We start from the raw sequence: 19,717 nt of genomic DNA, 5'->3' as shown, positions 1-19,717 counted from the left end.
CGAAAATATAGCGAGATAAGCTCTGAAATTCGAACTCGAGGTTCAATGCGATTTCGTCTCAAATGGGTCTTTTTTTTGCTTCTGAAACGTCGTAGAAAAAAGTTATAACGAAAATGCCACGATGACTTATTTGGAGCAGCAAAACCCTAGAATCCAAAGCTCTGATACCAAATGTTATGAAACTAGATCACAAAAAGATAAATCAACGCCTTAGAATTCAGCCTCTTCGAGGGGGCAACCTCCTCTACATTACGCAAATGAACAATTCTTGGATGATACAAATGACAAAACCTCATTTCTATATATAGGAGTCTAAGGGGTCATAATATAATCAGAGCTGACATAACAATAATAATGTAAGGGCATAATAATAACAATAGTCGGCTCTTATGGGGCACAATAATAACAATATGGGGCTACATGGGTACAACAACATAATAAGGGAGTTGTACTAATAACAATAATGGGTTACACTAGTAGTATAGGGGCCTAACACACTATTATTGTATGATTTCTTAATGAGGCACTCCATCTCAACTATACTAATTGTTGTAGCAACTATGCGATCAATTTTAAAAAGTGGAAGTTGTACCACTATACCTTAATGATTCAAAGTAAATTCTTATATAATTTTTCATCTATGTTGTTCTTTCTAAGTAGAAAAATTAAAGCCATGGACTTGTAGAATTCACTTTAGGGGCAAGTCACATTTTAGTGATTTGGGTTGCCCAAACCTTTAGGTCCTTTTTGGGTCAGAACTTTACATACATCATCGCCAGTGTTCTATTCATTGAGAGCTTTATAATGATGCAAATAACACCTGAATAAGAGTTTATATTATGATGTTATTACTTCTATGACTTCAAGCATGGATGGCGAACAATGGTCTGATGATATAATATCAAGCCAATTGGTAATAAAAGAAACTCGAACTAAAGTTTGCATAATTATGTGTCTCCAACACCCTTTAGAATATGATTAATTGAAATATTATCTTATTTTAAACATAATTATTGTTTACCACATAAATAGCTCTTGAATTATGAAGCTATGTATTTTTGTAAAAGACTTTGAGCATTGTTTCAAACACTTTTTTGTCACAACATTTAATAATGCCCACTAACCACAACAAGCAAGAACAAACCAAATGTGTACATTTTCCATACCATTTATAATTAGTACAATCAACTTTAGCATTAAACTATTTCAAATTTTCATACCTACATGCATCTTTAACAGTAAGAATACAACATATATGTCAAGTTTATTGCAATACTCTAATCCATTCCAAGTCATATATAATAATCCATGTAGATAATCATTCACCATATCTATATGCCCAAAATCATACTTGCATTTCTTCACAGTAAGTATTACTACTTAATTATGCATTATATCCACATGCAAACATGATGGCAAGGCTTCAAGTTTGATTTTCTATCCAAGACTCCAATGAACAACATTCAATTATTACATACATGAATTGACAAAATCATTTAGAAACATTACTTCAAAAGCAACTAGTAAAATAGATGGATTCATTCACTTATGAAAAAAAATTGTTTTCTTCCATATAATAAGAAGACAAGTTAAATGCATTCATCATTTATTTTTATAATGAGCTCAATGTTGTGCATTCCCATGCCTAATTTGTTTTTTTTCTCTTCTTCATATGCACCCGCTTTCTAGTTACCTTATGATTTTTTACATCAAGATATATCACTCTCTTGACATTTATTTAACCCTTCACAAAAGGTTCTATAGAGTGCACTCTTGTTAATGATCAATGGGAATTATGGGAATTATCGTCGATGATTTGTTTGCACTTTGGAAAAGGGGATCAAGGATTTTGTCTTCTCCAATGCTATAAGTAAACATTACTCATGGAGAAAAGCCATTGGAAATACACACTTAAGATTTATGGGACACTATCCAGTCCTTGGGAATGTTGTTTACATCTTGACTCTTTTAGCCTAGCTTGAATTCTACCCAATATTTAATGTGTCATGTTTGAAGAAATAGTAGCGTTGAATTACCAAGTTCAAACCATCCTCCCACTCTGCATAAAGAGCATTCCATTTGGCTACAACTAAAGGCAGTTTTAGACCAAAAATAGTATTATCTACACTAACACATTATCCAAAAAGTCTTGATCTAGTAGAATGGTATGCAACCCAAATATACCATATGGGAATCGCTTGCAATGGACCTATAACAATTTCCAATTCTCCAACCTTACATACAAAACTAATTTTGAAGAGGTAGGGCATATTAGGGTCTAGCCCTCACATGCTCTACCCTATTTTGGGGTATAGGTTGTCACTTAATATATTATTGTCATATTTATTAAATAAGGTTCACAAGGCATAATAAATGTGAGGTGGCCTTGTTAAATAAAATCAACTAGTTTATTAATGTGGCTCTATTAATAAAGACCCACTAGGTGGTTGAAGTTTAGATTACATACAATTTATTTACAACAGTAAAAACCTTCTAGTTAGACATCAAGTGCTTAATATTGCATTGGAACCTACTTAATTAAGTGCTTAATTGAGGTTGCCCCCTTGAAGAAGCAAGTAAACATGACTCCATAATCAAAATATCAATAAAGGTTTGTTTATTGTTATTGTTTCAATAGTTTGGTTATATTTTATTTACTTTCCACATTTACATTTCTATCAATATTGTTATATTAAGTATTTTGTGTTGACTATGAAAGTGCATCATACTATTTTCATTAAGTGATCAATCAAAGCATTATGCAAACCTCATAAAATTGTCACATATTTTAGTTTCTCTTATTTGACTTCAACCCCAATTGAGCTCTTAAAGAGAATGCTATGCAAAGGCGAGAAAAAACAAGTTCTGAATTTTATTTAACCTCATATATTTCTTAAAAATAGTGTTAAATTTTTCATAATAATAAAAAGATAATAGCAATTTAAACTTGTTAAGTTACATCAATAAATGGTCAGGTATTCAAAAAATTTCAACTCAGTTTCCTTCGATTTTAATTTATCTCATTAATGCCAAAACAAAATTAGAAACAAACTAATCATAAATTTATTTAATTAAACCAAAGGAAGGAAGAAAAACAAAAAAAAAAACAACAAATTACATTATCATAAAAGACTAAAAACACCTAGTTAAACTTTTTAAATTAAAATGTTAAATTATTTCCTTTTATTACAAATATATATTGCCTAACTCTTAAATTTATTCAATTACATTATCATAAAAGACTAAAAACACCTAGTTAAACTTTTTAAATTAAAATGTTAAATTATTTCCTTTTATTACAAATATATATTGCCTAACTCTTAAATTTAAATGAATAGAAACGATTCAGTTAAACTTTTTATATTAAAATTTTAAATTACATTTTTTTTTGTTTAGAAATATATATTGCTAAGTATTGAAATTAAATCAAAATTTCATATATATATAAAGTGACAAGTCAGGTACAAATTATATGCTATTTCAATCGTCTGATTCCATGTAGCTCTTGAATTGAACCCTTTTTGCCCACAGATCAGTCAAGAACAGCCTAAAAGAGTATTTCGGTCTTAAATGAAGAAATTAAACATTTGACTGCTTTTAATATGGGATGTATTAGTATTGACCTTGCAATTTAGCGAGTTATATTTGAAATAAAATAGTTTACAATATAATCTGCTGCCCTCCAAGTTTTATCAGATAGTCCATGTTAATCTTAGCAGGATTTACCAACTTCGGATCATGCAACTCGTTACAGGCAGACAAAGCAAAGAATGTAAATCTAACGCGTGCTGCCCTCCAAGTTTCATCAGATAATCCATCTTAATCTTATGACAGGCAGACAAAGCAAAGAATGTAAATCCTAAGCCATGCTGCCCTCCAAGTTTGATCAGATAGTCCATCTCAATCTTATGACGATTTACTAACTTGGATCATGTAAATCATTACAGGCAGACAAAGCAAAGAATGTAAATCCTAACATATGGTGCCCTCCAAGTTTGATCAGATAATCCATCTTAAACTTATGACGATTTACTAACTTGAGATCATGCAACTCGTTACAGGCAGAGAAAGCAAAGAATGTAAATCCTAACACCTAATTTCGGTGTTTCAAGCATAAAGCAAATCAAAAGTAAACCACTTACACGAAAATGTATTTAGAGATTGGTTATATAGAATTACATTAGTGCATGGAAATTTCCAGGCACTTTAATTCACCACATTAGAATCCTCGGAACAAATCCACACAAAAGATAGAACCATGTACAAATATCAACAATTAAAAGAAAAAACACTGAAAATGAGCATTGAGATGCATTGGTGGTTTATTAGAAACCATATATTTTAACCTCAAATTCTTTTTCATCTGAAAGACGGGGGAACCTTTGGGTAAACAATGGCATTGATAAAGATTTTCCACTTACATGCCTGATCCTTATATGCCTCTTTCTTCACCAATATAACCGAGAGGATGGTAGTTTCTATTGACAGGTTCAGCATGCATATTCTGATTATTCTGACCCATGTAATGTGAGGCCCGCCAATGTGAATCACGATCAACAGGATGCCAGTGTGAACGAGGAAATCCTTCTCTTTCCTGTCCATAAATCCTGTGGTCCTGACGCCACCTCATACTGTCTCCATCTTGTCTCCTCACAGTTCCATATATAGAGGGTATATGTATTTGTCCTTGTTCCGGAGGGGCATGCTGCACAGCTCCTGATGAAACCAACGATATGCCCATTGGTCTGGACGTTCTACTGGGGGCAATGAAGCCACCATTCAAGGGAGGGGCAACAGACTGTGGGTGATTATAAACATGACCTCCATGAGGACCTTGAATAAGGTTATGAGAATGACTAAAATTGGTTGTCACTGTTGGAGGAGCATTGCCATGCATTGTTCTTAGATAAGACCTGCGCAAGTAAAATCAGTTGCTACCATTGCTGAAAAGACGAGTAATGTTTCTATGAATAATTAACTAGAATATTAATTAGTAAACCTACCAGATATCCAATTGAAAGGAAGAGAAGTATAAATACAAACTAGCAAAATAATATTTATTCATTACACAACAGCCGTAAGAAGCCTACCCACCCCTGGGAAGAGTAACCAAAATGCACAAGTGATCCATTCCTTTGTAGCCCCTCAGGTTCTGTCCTAGGTAACCTTAACCTCTCATGTGAACGTGTAGCTGGATCACCAACATTTTGAGGCCCATTCTGTGTAGGAAATGTTGCAGTTGTGTGCCAATTACGATGATCTGTTTCAATTGCAGGAAGGGTATGTGAGCCAAATAGGTCACCCAATCCCGACACTTCATTGTGATCAATATCAGCCGGGTTAGTAGATGCCAGAGGACTATTGACAGAAATTGGGAGCTGTCTGGCTTGAGAATTACCATGAATAGCACGATATGGATACAAATGGCTACCAGTTGAACCATTTGAATGTTCACCATATAGAGCATTCCCTGTCATATCTGAATCTGCAGGTAAAAGAGAAGGATTTTCAGATCAAACTAAGCCTGATTTCTATTGCTGTAAATTACCACATTATTTCATCCACATAAAGATTTTCATTCCCAAGCACAAACAATATGCATCTAAAATGCGACTATTTTCTGTAGCTAGGATACAATTGGCCCTACAAAAGGTTCTGAGACCAAAGAGAAGAAGAATGAAATAACTATGAAACATCAAAAGTCATAGAAGAAGAGCTGCCTGAGTTGCTACTTATCTTCCACAATACTAAATCAGTAATCACTGATCCTGACCTACAGAGCATGCTAAGAAATTAAGAATATTGCAAAACAGAAAACGGGAACTTACACGTCCCTGCTGGAGGCTCAATCTCCCTGCAAAAGCAAGCAGCCAAATAATATTCAGTAATAGCATCGTAGCAATAAAAAGCCAATCCAAGGACAACAGTTTCCTTCATAGGACATTACGGCTGATACTCTCAAAAAACAATTAAAAAATAAAAAGGTTCCGAATGAACCACGTGCTCCTCCCATCAGTATGCATTTAATTATTCAGAATTAAATTAGGAGGTCTATCTGCAAAAAATGAGTCATGAAAATATACGTAACTGAATTGAATCTATAAACAGTGAAAAGCACCAGAATATGACAAGCATCATTCACTTTTAGACAAAAGCAAAACAGTTGGCCAACTAACATAATTATTACCCCAATTGTTTTGGATCATCCTACAAAAAGCACCCAAAACAGTTACTCCCATTTATATTTATACAGTTCCACAATTAAAATGTGTAGAGAACCATCTGACGGGACCCTAGGTTGACCTGGAAATCAGATGTAAGTGGCCTATTATGATACCTAATAACAACCTCTAATGGATCTCAGAAGCAAATGACTCTGATACAGTGAAGCTTCCTGACTGACGAATACACTACAATTGATTCATTGAATATCTAGACCCTGTTAAGCCACTATATCCGATGACACTTCAGGTTCAAAGTCTAAATCAGGTAACAATTTGTTTGTACTTATATACAGCACTTCCCATGTTTCCATAGCACTTCAGAGAATGACAACTTTAGCTTTATGGCATTTGATAACCAGGTAACAGAGACAGATGAAAAAGAACAGGACAAGGTATAAACATCAGAAAGGCTAAAAAAGTGCTTCTGGCACAGTTCACAGTTTCTCTGAAGTCAGGAATCAAGATATTTCCGTAGTCCAGAGATACAAACTATAGAATTATTATCAACCTTCATGTTTATACGGTTCCTCTCAAAACATAAGTAGACATGGCCACCAGAAAATAAGATGACTTAATCACTAAAGCATTATCATGTCAACAGCTAACATTTGCATATACTTATCCGGGCAATGGTTAGCTTAACAATCAAAATTACCCACTAATACGGTAATAGTTGTGAATTAAGTTCCCAACACCGAAAACCCTCTCAGGAACTTCACGCTAAGAATATTACAAAACTGGGATGCATTATCAGGATGGACAAATGGCTTTGCTTTTCCTTTCTGTTGTTCTCGAGAGATTTCATGTTGGATAGGAGAACAGCAAGCTTCGACATTGAATACTATTAAATGTAGCACTGTAATATGTGATCACATTATGTTAGTGAACTTTAATGTTTGAGTTGTTGACATTACAGGTTCTTCGAATTAGGGTAATCAAATCAAGAATATCATTCAACCCATTATATACTATTCGTAAAGAGAGAAACCCAACATGCGATAGAACACAAGATTTGCACCGGTAAAAATTTATCCTCGAGATAGGCCACAGACATACTTTTAAAAACCAGATCTGGGTTTCGAACCGGCCACACGTCTAACCAGGATTCAAACCAGAACTGGATCAAACAGAATCGAACCGGATTCACTAAACTGGCATTGAAAAAAAATACATCAAACAATTAATTTTTAATGGAAAAAAATTACTTTTAAGGTTACAAACCATGATTCCAAACAATTAGAGACAAAATATACAAACTATGATCATCTATATACCATGTAAGGGTGCAGATATCAATAAGGCACAAAGTGCAAGACATATCATCAACAAAATACATAATCAATGAAGTTCTAACTTCTAAATGGCCTCTAGAGTCCAAAAACAATGCTACAACTCAAGCTACTAGGCCACTGGCCTACTACAAAATTCAAATCATTGGTCAACATGAATCAAACATTCCTCAAACTTCTGCTTGTATAGCTTTTTCCCCATCCTTCACCTCCTCAAACTTATCAAACTTTTCAAGGTACTAGGCCACAGGCCTACTACAAAATTCAAATCATTGGTCAACACGAATCAACCATTCCTCAAACTTCTGCTTGTATAGCTTTTTCCCCATCCTTCACCTCCTCAAACTTGTCAAACTTTTCAAGGTATTCTGCCCTAATAGGCCCTATGACCTCATCTGGTGCATCAGACAGGATTATGTTGCCTCTTATACCAGCCAAGTGTTGCTTCAACCTATAGATGCCTCCCCCTGCCATTGGGTGCTTGCAATATTTGAATTTTGCACAACATTTTTCCATCAACAACATCATAATGAACCCATGCAGCATCTTTGGCTTTTGGTGCCATGGTGGATGATGAAATTTCAGATTTGAATTGAAAGAAATCTGCAAATAGAAAAGAAAAATGCATCTAAGTAAAATGCAAAACCTATGATAAATTTCGAAACCAAAAAATAAACATATTTAACCTACAAACAAGGGTTGTTTCTTACTTGAAATAGGGGGAAAATTAAAAACAAGGACAGCAATCAAATCTGGAAATTTTCAAGAGAGAAATCATACCTAGGAATGAAAACCAGCTGCTAAAGCCTCCTCCCAAAGATGCCAACTCCACTAGACAGCTCCAAACCAACTCCAAGATGACCAAAAACCTCCAACTTCTTCTTGTTGCTCCAAAACTCAATGTTGTTGTAGAATTGTCCAAGCTCTCATATGCTCACAAACACTACAAATCAGATGTGGGAGGCAAATAGGAGCTTCGGCATGGTTTTATAAGCTTAAGGGAGCATATTTAGGAGGGAACTTGCCCATGGTTTGCAAAAAACCCACTTCTAAAACCGCCCGCGAAACCCATTGCCTCGTCGAGCCACTTGTTTACCTAACCGGGCCGTTTTTTATAGGCCGAACCAGTTAGGACCGGTTAGGTAACAAACCGGCTGGTTTAGTACCTAATTGGTCCTAATCAGCCCTTGCATCGAACTTTTCGGCCTGGTTAGCATGCAAGAGGGTAACCGGCTAGTTTGGCCGATTTCCAGCTCCACTCAACTGGGTTTTAAAACTATGCTATGAATAGCAATGTATATTTTACAATGGTTGGATGATTACAAATGAGGATTAGATAACTCTTATATAGGTGTTAGTGCAAGCTAGACTAAACCCCTAACCTTAGGTGTGGGACCACTAGGTCGCCTTGCTAAAAGTAAATACTCATGTGACCATAAGCCACCCAATAAAGATTTGCAATCAAAACTCGATGGGACCACAAAGCACCACTTAAAGGGTCACATCACCAAGAAAAGACTCCAACCTAACACTAACATCCCCTTGCAAACATAGAAAAAGAAAGGTAGTGAAATATGACAACCCTTGAGACCACAAGGTGGTCGCTAGAAGTATCCACAAAAAAACACTCAAGACATCTGACCAAATATATATTATATCCCAACATCCCCCCTTAATATACACAGGAAAGATATGGCCATTATTGGCCAAATAAGCTTTATAATGATCTCCACTTCTTGTTTAATTCCATAGGTAATATAGTAATGGCCTATGAAAACAAGATAAGGACCATAAAAAGGCGCAAACAAGCTCCCAATGGAGAGTTTTTCAAAATTGTACCTCCAAGAAAACCAAAATTAAGCTCCACAAAAACTTCCTCAAAAGAAGCAAAGAAATCAGCAGTTCCCACAAATGAGCTTATGCACGAGCAATCACAATTGGAATGTTTAATTCCACAATGTTGTCACAAAAATAACTCCAAGAAAAGACAACGACAGTGGCAAAGAAGAGCATGTTGATGCAAATAGTGATCCAACAAAGATGTTATTAAGGCAAGAGTATCAAAGTTCAAACAAAACGCTCAGAGCAAGCAAACTAGAAGCCCAACAAGACGTCCTTTGTGGATGTTACTGATCTGATTAGCAAGGTTGCTAAGTTCCAAAAACCTACTGGAGTTGGCACACACAAGGCAGAGACCCACTACCATCTTCCCAAGCCCCCACTATTTAGATCCAACTTCCTCCCAAAAGGTCAAGGAAGGAGTCGCAATCCATACCCCAACCAAACTCCAAATAGGACTAGTTCCCTAAATGGGGTCAAGGAAAGGTGAAGTTAATTCTTTGGGTCATCCCGCTATTTTTGTGTATCATTATCCAGCAAATAACTAAAATAAAAAATAACACCATATGATTTCAAATTATCACATATAACCACTCAAATTTGATGGACAAGAAAAATCCTTTCCAAACGTGATCTCATTTTTCAGTTTAGATTGATGGTTTGAGGATTTATGGAACAAATTAACTTTCTGTTCAGTTATATCAAACTGCAAAACTAACAAGGACAACAATGTATTTTGCCTAATTTGGCCACCCAATAAGTCTCAAAACACTCCTAGATTACAGATCTAGGAGTGGGGAGGTTGGTGAATGTTAAATGAATCCTTTAAGCCCACTTGCCAACGTGTAACAGTAAAAAGAAGCAATTTCTAGCAAGCTGAAAATTATATTTTCTGAAGAATGGAATTAAATCCATCTAGGAAAAGTGCCCATAAATTTTCTAGATCTAACATATATTTTCATTATGGCTAGAATTTAATTTTTTTACTCTAAAATAGTAGAATCGGGAAGGAAGAAGAGTATCAAGTCAGTAAACAAGATTTTTGAAGGTTACTTGTTTGTTGGGAGGTTGAAATCTTCGAGTTTGGTGCAGATTTTGTATGGTACAGCCAGTGAAAGGTTCAAATTTGCATTCAATTTAGTAGATACGTAGTGTAAGATATGCCCAATAATATCTAAAAACAATGTATCTAACCTTGGCTTCAAATCTAACATTATTTATTAATTTCTACAAAGTTAAACTTGCTATTAAGATAAAACAACATTAAAGTCAGCAAGTATGATTCCTATTCTGGTGTGGAAAATGAAGTTCCAGAGTTTTTTGAAGCTAAAGTGGTTGTTGAGGATTATACCTTGTACCAAGGAATGCTTACCTCACTAGAATGTGAAACCAGTGCCTTCCTAAGTCGATCTTGTAATTGGTTGAGGAAGCAGACTTGGCCTCTTAGAGAATTCGCCTCCACTTGTGGCCCCTTGATGTGGTGTTCTTTGGCCTCCAACTTGATTTAGAGCTGAAAAATGAACTTGGTTCTTCTAGTTGAATCTTCCTCGAAAAACGTTGAAGTGATCCACCTGCAAACAAGAAAATCAAAGCAGGGTTTCCCCCTAGTTTGTTTTCTCCATGTGAGTCTGCAGCCCTTGGGTGGCTCAAACTGTTAGCTTTTGTGTGATCTTTAATTATTGGAAAACTTATTAGATTATAGCCTGGATACAACAACAAATCGAGAAGAAAAGAACTAGTAAAATCCACCCCATACAATGAACAAAATAAAAATAAATTGAACAATGGTTTGCAAAATGAGCTCTTTATTGATGGAGCTTATCTCATAAGATAACAACAATCTTTGCTAGAGGGGAGGCTAGCCTTTTATTAAAAAAAATAGCGGCTAGTTAATGGCTAGTTGGACTCCTCTAGACAACGAAAAAAAATAAAAATTATTAGTCATCCACATGTTGGAGACTTAGTATTTTTCACAAAATATTACATTACAAAAATTAATTTTCTCACCAAGGGCTTAAATTGGTTCACAAAGCTCAATTTGGTCCAAGATTACCTTTGCTAATGACCCGGAATGGTCAAAGATGAAGAATAGTAGCAATTCATTCCTTAGCTTCCCGGTCCAAAGTACCTCCAACGGCTAGTTGACTCCCCCATGGCTAGTTCATTTGGCATTTTACTCCATAGTAAAGTTGACTTAGCCACATGTGCTCTGGATCTTCAACACTCTAATGAATTTAGCTAGTTTGAAACTTGGGTATGTTGAAATGTACCCTGATCTAAACTGGGTATGCCTCCAAATCTCCATATCTTGCCTAGCATTGCCACATCATCTCTTCCCCTGCCACCTAATCCATCCAATGTGTTGATTCTCTTATGTTGTAGGAATCTGGAAATTCTCTGACACTTGGATTTTGTTCTGAGCGTTCTAGAAATGACCTTTGACATAATGCATATACCAAACTTCCTAACGTTGACCTTGTTCTACCACTTGAAAACTTGTATGGCATGTTTGACTAACATTGACCAAGTTGTAACTAGCCAATATCTTCACTGTTTGGAAAAATTTTACATAGCATGGACTCCTCTCATCAAGCTAAACAATGTGAGATCAAGCTAGACTTTTTTACCATCGAGACCACTTTGCATTAGAAACTATGAACTACCTCATGAACTATGAAGGTTGTTAATGGTTGCCATACATGAGAATAGTTTGAGGGTTAATGCAACAAAGCCAAGGCCAACTACAAACTCTAGAGACTCTAACCATGTGGTAAGACATAGGTGCACCTTAATGTACGTTGGACTAGCCCATACACCAGTGACAGCCCCTACAAACGGAAGCTCCCATGAAACCTTGAGCCCTCAAGTAAGCCCACTTAAGGCCCTCCAATTCTATAAAGGGCGAAAGGAACCTGAGATGAACTCCAAGGGATTGGCCATGGTCCGACCAACAAAACAAGATATAGATAGTAAGACACAATTATAGGATGCCTAAAATGAAGCCACACATGGTTGTTACAATGTTTTTGATGTGTGACCTTGGGCTTATAGTGGTGGTGAATTCTATTGCAAAATTATGAATGTACCCTTGTTGACATGAGGGGTATCAAGGAACAAGGGTCAAAGACTCAATTTTGTTTCTCCTTCTAATTTTAACTCATCATTTATTCAAAACACTCAGAGCAAGCAAACTAGGAACCTAACTATAATTATTTTAGATGTAAGGATCAAAGGCTCAATTGTTTTTCCTTCTAATTTTTAACTAATAATTTATTCACCTAGCATATCCCCAAAATTGGAAAATAGAACATCCAAGGGAATTGGGGAAGGATACACCAATGTAGATCCATTTTAACCCTAGATCTATCAAGCACCAAGAGGGAACAAATATCTTGAGGTGAAAAGCTTTTCTGGAGTGAAACTCGAAGAAAGGTCAACAATAAAAAGTCAATATTATCTTTATTTGTTTTTTACTTTCTCTATATATAGATATATATGAAGTTGATATTGAAATATATTACTAAGATGGAAATTCAAATATTTTACTTTAAGGCCTATATTTAAAAATAAAGTAAAAGAATTACACATCTTCTTCACACTCTACAGTGAAAATATAAGATTTTTTTTAATTTCAATTACTTTATCGCTCTCTATATAAAGTTGATATAAAACTATGTTACTCCATATGCACATTGAAATATTTTATTTATGGTTGAGAATGAAATATTTTTTGTTATTAATATATTTTTCTTAAATACCACATGTCAACTCTATGTTAAGCACTAAAAAATTACTCTCTTTCATACTGGGTTGTAATATTAACAATCAATAAACCAAGCGAACAAAATGAGAGTGACATTATTGATGTTGTATAACGCTTTTAATTAAAACTAACCAAATATGTATATTTATTTTTGTTTTTTCATAATAGCCAACATTGTTTTTTATTTAGTGAATATTTTATTTTTATTTTTAAAGGGACATATGTCAACTCCAAGTTAAGCACGAAAGGAACTACACATCTCCCTCATAGTGGGTTGTAGAATACACCTCTCAGTGCAATTACGGAAAGGGAAGCTCTAGATATTTGTTTTGGATGTTGCCATGCATTGGATATTTTTCAATTCTTGAAATGGAAGCCATTGTATCTTTTTGCTAAGATTTGTTGACAGTGTTGTGAAATGAAAGGGACAAAATTCCAATTTGTGCTTGTGTTGAACGGATCAAAATGGATTATTGTAGTTGTGTTTGTCTTCTTGATTGAGTGCATTGCTTCTATGCGGCAAAAATGTTTCATTGTCATGAATGTCAAGCCTTGACATCCAGTGTTTCCAATGTCAATGGTTGACATTGATAGTTTCAAGCTTGGGATTTCCTTGACATTCAGTGTTTCCAATGTTAATGGTTGACATTGATAGTTTCAACCTTGGGATTTATATATAGTCAAATACCCTTAAGGGGGGTTATTTCTTTTCATCACATTTTATGGGTGGAATAGGACCATGTTGGTTGGGTTTGACTCCATGGATGACCCATGTAAGTATCAAATGCAACAACATATGGTAGCAAAATTGGAGGCCTAGATCCATGTGTATGCAATTTGCACGACCACTCTGAGAGCTCCATTTACCAATCACGCTTTGATCCACAAACTGCAAGACAACATAACTCACTTCCCTACATGTATTACTATTTGGTTTTCCAATTAGTGGTTTTCCTCCTGCTGTGCTTATACATGACTAAGGATTTCAGCAATATTACACGTGATTCAATGACTAGAGAATGTAGTTATTATGTTTGTTGGCAAGAATGCTTGTTGGGAAGACATGTATTGATGTGTCAAAGCTTTAAGCTCTACCATGGATTAAAAAATGGTAGTCCTACACAGAATGATGTTCCAATCCTCCATTGTTGAAGTACCATTTTGAATGTTTGTTAACATTTGGTGAAAATTGACTTAGGTGTCATCATTGCCCTTTTGACAAATTAACCCTACATAGAAGGATGTTCCAATATTCTATTATTGGAGTGGCATTCTAAATGTTTGTCGACATCTAGTGAAAGAGGACCTGGGTGCCATCATTGCCCTTTTGATGTAATGTTGTTCCCAATTTTATGACAATGTAAGGGTTGACCATAAAGACCTTCTAGGAGTTGTCTTGTGTACATTGGTTTGTCCATTACTAGAGTTAGTTGACCTCGGTGTCCAATAAGAAGTGTTGATCAATAACCCACTATGTAATTGTTATTTTCTGAAAACCCCTCACACGTGTGTCTATCAATTTGCACAAAAAGTTTAGATCCTATAAAGCTCATCTCATCAATGATAATGTATTGAGTATCTTTCATCTCTTCTTGGAGGATTGTCAATTAGTGTCCATGTAAAATTTTAATGCCCTTTATTGCAAACTTAAGGCCTACATGCATCATAGTTGCAAGCCTATAAAAAGGTTGTCACTTTAATAGGAGCAAGGAATGGTATTGGAATATGCCCAAAAGGTGCTTGAGCAAATAGTGCTCTGTTGATGATGCTTGTAAGGTAGGATTTACCTCCCATTACAATTCGACTTCCAAGCATTTGGAACCAACATTTCCTTTATAATCTTCACATGATTGCATTGCCAACATAGTGCTTTGACTTTCCATAGTTTTCCCTCATACATTAACACAAAATTATAACATCTCCTTCATAATGTCAAAAACCCAATGCAACATTTCATCCCCAAGGTTCAAAGGTATCACTTACCTTACTTTGTCATCAAGTCATTTCTAGTGTGTAGAAACATAATTCATCAATTATGATTACTAATAATCATATTTCACATTGAATCAATGACACATGCACGTCAAAAGCTAAAAATTATAACTTCTAACAGAATGAAATACATTGATTCAAATTCCAAATTGTACAAAGTAAATAATAAATAGCAGATACTAAACTCTGAAATAGTAAATTAAAGCTAGTCAAAAATAGTAAAGAGTGACAAGTCAAAGACTTGGTCATCAATTGAAAACTAATGATGGACAATGAAAACTACAAGTAGCTAAAAGAAATCAAATCAAATAAGCATCAAAGAATCAATGCCATTAAATGGTCCTCTACATCCATTTGTTGCAAGAAGGCATCAAGACCATCAAGGGAGTGTCACTATCTGCGTCAAAGTCACTCATGGGTAACCAAGGAAAATCATGGCTCACTCACATCTTAAAGTCCAATACTAAACAACTTGTAAATGTCAAACAAGAGAGATGTACATGTAGAGGTGAATTAAGTTTAGTAATTTACTAAGTTGTTTGTCTTCTTAACCTTGTTTATGCTTTTATTAATTTTTTATGCATTTAGGAATTTGGGGCGGGGGAACCCACAAGCCCCCCTTCTTGCAAAATGTCTCACACAACTCAACAAAATGTTTCAAGATGTGTTTTACAAAGTTCTTCAAAAAGAGGGGCCTGGAAAACTTTTCGCTAGGCGCACCCCCATCCCAAGGACATGGGTAGTGAAGGGGGTGTGAAATTTTGATTATTTGTCAATTGCAATTAACTTGCAGCAAATACTGAATAAAACACAACTGCAATTTCACAAAAAATAAATACCACAGGAAGTGAGAAAATATGCACACACATGCAAATATAGAACACCAGTATTTTCGGACAAATATCCCTGGAAAAACTTTGAAGGGAAACCAATCTACAAATGAGGGTTTGATTATTAAAATTCTTCAGCAATTTGAGAGTACATCAATCTGCTTTTCTGAAGCTAGTAAAGCTCCAGAAAAATTTTCTCCACTACTCCAACTAGCAAATTGAACTAGAAACACAAAGTTTCCTCTACAAAAATCAACTCGGCCTCCTCTAGCAAATTTGCATGCTCTTCCAGCAACTCACAATGGCAACTAGGAATGCTTCCTAAAATTCGTTTCGGTGAATACATTGCCTCCCTCTGTCCTCTAAAGCTACTCGCGCCTCCTCCACGAATTATTCTGACAACTGGAAATGGAATTTACTGCTCCAACAATTCGCACTAGGTAAACTGGCTATTCGCACTGCTTGCTCGGCTCTCTTTCAACAAATAAATTTGCCCTTTATTTGACTCTGAGAATACTGGAAATCTCTACAGAAATCTCCTCTGGAAATCTTCTCCCAAATTCCCCTGCTGAAAACCTTATGCTAGTGTTCCTGCTCTTCCTTTGCGCCCTTGCTCTCACTGTGATTCTTGTCTCCTTCGTGCTCTCCAAGTGACCCCGGATCTCCTCTGTTATGAATAATATATATATATATATATATATATATATATATATGTATATAAAGAGTAATGATAATAATAGTTAAATAAACAATGATTATTTACTGAAGAGGTATGTCCCTAAGGACATGACCATTCATTAAAAAGGGTACCTACCTAGGTATATAAAGCAAACCCTCATTTGTGACTTCATCTCGTATCTCATATCTTCTATACATATTTATATAAATATATTATTATCCTATCATGGATATTTACATATAACAGATTTTTTGAGTATTTATGTTGTGTATACGAACTTTGTTCATTAGATTGGTATCAGAGTTGTTTGATCCTCTAGTAGATCACCTGTCGCACATAGCCAATCTAATCCGGCCTTTGGCCATTAAGTCTTTGTGTAAAACATAGCCAATCTGATGAGACCAAGTGTGTAAAACAAATGTTCTTTAAGCAAAAGAGCTAATTAATTCCGAGTGCCAAAAAAGTTTTGAAAGTTTTAATTTCTCAACAGAGAGCTACCTCTATGCCAAATGCCACAAAAAACAAGCCCAAATTATTCAATTTCCTTTTGGAAGCAATTTGACTGTATTGTTCGGATTTCAAATGACATAAAAGAGCATTTAGGATAGCAATGAGAAACTAAATGCAAAGAAGACAAACCCATAAATTTCCCTCCTCATCTTACTTCTGATGACAGTGAGCAAGTAGAGATAAGATACCAAAAATAAGTGTTTTTATGATGTGAGCTTATGTGTGTGTGAAGTCAAATTATGTAAAACTATCGAAACACCAATGCTAACAAATTGTTTTCAGCCTTACTGCTGATGCAAACAGTTCTCTTTTACCAATGAATTCAAATCACTTGAAATTTCATAATTTTGATTTTGTGACAAAAGTTATGTTTCAGAGATAATAAGAGCAGCAAAAAGTACTTATGACAGCGAAGAATACCCACTGCAAACAGCTAGATCAGCGCTCTGAAATCTTATGACAGTCACCCAAATTTAGGATGGAATTAATCAATTAAATGCCCAATTGTTCTTTAATGGTTCTTCAGTGTTTTAAATGTGTTTAATGCCACTGTTTTGAAATGATTGGACTGTTGTAGTAAACAGTGATATAATCAAAGGTTTAGGAGTCAAAACCTAAGGCCATAGGCCTTGAAACTATTTGCCAAACTTCTCCACTAATTCGCTACCTGGAAACAGAAGTCTTTGTCCAATCTTTTCTGCAAAATCCAACAATAGATCAGCCCAGAAAATCAACTAGTCACTTTGAATTCTGAATGTCAAAACCTTGACCAAACTCAGAAAAAAAATTCCAATTTTCACCAGTGAGGAAAACAAAATTTATGACAGCAATTAAGGTGAAGAATTTTTTAAGGTTTGAAGACCAAGAGGCCGCGCCAAGAGAGAGACCAATATTGTTGTAAGGTGACAGTGAGAAAATAAGGACAGCGTTGAGAATTTAAGAGGCAAATCAGGCCTATGTGAAGGAAAAAAGAGTTGCTTCAAGGGTGCGAGGTGGCAGCGTGAGGTTTTGAGGAAAAAGTCGACAGGGAAGGCGAAGGAGGAGGAGGCTCGAAAAGGGAAGAGATGAGGGAGCTGAAAAGGGAGCTTGGACAGGGGTTGAACAGAGGGATAACAGGCAGTGGAAAAGGAGATAAAAGAGTTGCCGCAGAGGGAGAAAGGCTTGTCGCAGGTCTGAAAGGAAACCTGGGCAAGAGGGAAGAGGAGAAACAGCAGAGGAAGGTTGCCTGGAGGTTGCAGCAGCTTGGAAAGAGCAGTGACAGGGGAGATGGGGAAGGCAGCGGAAGAGAAATATGGCAACATGAGGGCTGCAGACCTGGACAGGGGTGCCAAGGAGGCTTTGAAGGTTGCTTCTGGCCTTAAAAATAAAATAAAATATCTCAGAAACCTCTACCCAACAGTTAAATCAGACTGATGTAATTTTGTCATCAATCGATCTTCAGAAATTTATGAAACCCTAGATCTGAAATTTTACTGAATGATCTCAAATTATTTAGCCTTGCAAACAAAGATTTGAGACTAGATCTTGCCCTCCAGGGCCTAGAGCTGTCTCAAATTCCAAAAATATCCTTGAATAATTGTTAGGATATTCCGACACATAGGAAATAGTTAAGTATAACTTGGTCTAGTATAGAGTTAGGTAAAGTGTGTTTCTTTACTATGTACATTTTGTAACTTACAATCCGATGGTCACGATATGTAGTGATCCGACGGTTCATTCTCTCCTCGGTATTACCAACCCTTGATCCGTGGCTTAACACCCGATCGGGTCCATGATCTCTATTTAAAGAGCATGGAGGGTCATTTGTAGGTTGACCGTCCATGAGAGAAGTTTATGTAAATTTTCATTCTTTTATTAATAAATTGCCTGAAGTGGCCGCGTTGGCTCAGGCTGTGGACTGTTTCCCTCTTTGAGGGTTTTAACCAATGTTTTAAAACTCCGACTCCGACTCCGACTCGGCCGAGGGTCGACTCCGACTCCGACTCCGACTCGGTATCGACTCGGCCGGCTCGATTTCAATGACTCGGTCGTTGTAAAAAATACATTAAATATTTATTTTTTATAAAAACACATAATTTTAAAGATTTTCATTCATGTTTCCAAACACACAGCATTAGAATATAGATAGAAGACAACATATTATCAAAGTAGGCTCATGAATATATCCATTATATCAAAATGGCACCCAGTGCATTGTCCAATACATACACGATGATGATATTGAGATCAAAACAAAAACAAATAACCAAGGAGGCTATAAATGGCCTCTACAACAAAACTCTGTGACCAGTACTACTGGCTACTGCTAGAGTTGCCAACATCATCTGGCTCAGTGTTACTTGGGAGCGGGAGCGAAAGTGGGGAGCAAGAGCGAAAATGGGAGCTGGAGCGACATTTTCAGAAGCTCCTGGTTTGGGAGCGAATCCTGGAGAAGTTCGACAACCAATGTCACTAACATCAAGGTACAAAGAGGGATTGGTGCTCTTGGTTAAATACGAGTTCCATACCCTAATACAGGACAAAATTCAATGGAAACATTGCAATCCTCCAATCCTGAAATCCTGAAAATCTGATAAGTCTGCTGAATTTTG

At 35.9% G+C, this 19,717-nt stretch overlaps 1 protein-coding gene across 4 annotated transcripts in view; it reads right to left on the bottom strand.

Moving 5' to 3' along the window:
• Positions 1-4,080: 4,080 nt before the first annotated feature.
• The window catches only part of LOC149201749 (E3 ubiquitin-protein ligase IPI1-like), a 152,636-nt gene continuing 136,999 nt past the window's right edge, over positions 4,081-19,717 (bottom strand). For 2 of the 4 annotated variants that reach the window (XM_089403002.1, XM_089403005.1), the window contains 3 exons: positions 5,829-5,854; positions 5,095-5,485; positions 4,081-4,913 (listed from right to left, as the gene is read on the bottom strand). In XM_089403002.1, coding sequence (XP_089259128.1) covers positions 4,433-4,913; positions 5,095-5,485; positions 5,829-5,854 — 898 coding nt within the window. In that variant the 3' untranslated portion in view covers positions 4,081-4,432. The remainder of the gene's footprint in view (positions 4,914-5,094; positions 5,486-5,828; positions 5,855-19,717) is intronic. The other 2 variants (XM_089403003.1, XM_089403004.1) reach the window with 2 other exon arrangements.

This window comes from Pinus tabuliformis, chromosome 2_1 (genome assembly GCF_031772625.1).
Source record: "Pinus tabuliformis cultivar Carrire ecotype Pingquan chromosome 2_1, CPIR1, whole genome shotgun sequence".
NCBI classification, from domain to species: domain Eukaryota; kingdom Viridiplantae; phylum Streptophyta; class Pinopsida; order Pinales; family Pinaceae; genus Pinus; species Pinus tabuliformis.
Note: the sequence above shows the minus strand (reverse complement) of the source record. Positions and strands in the feature narration are given on the sequence as shown.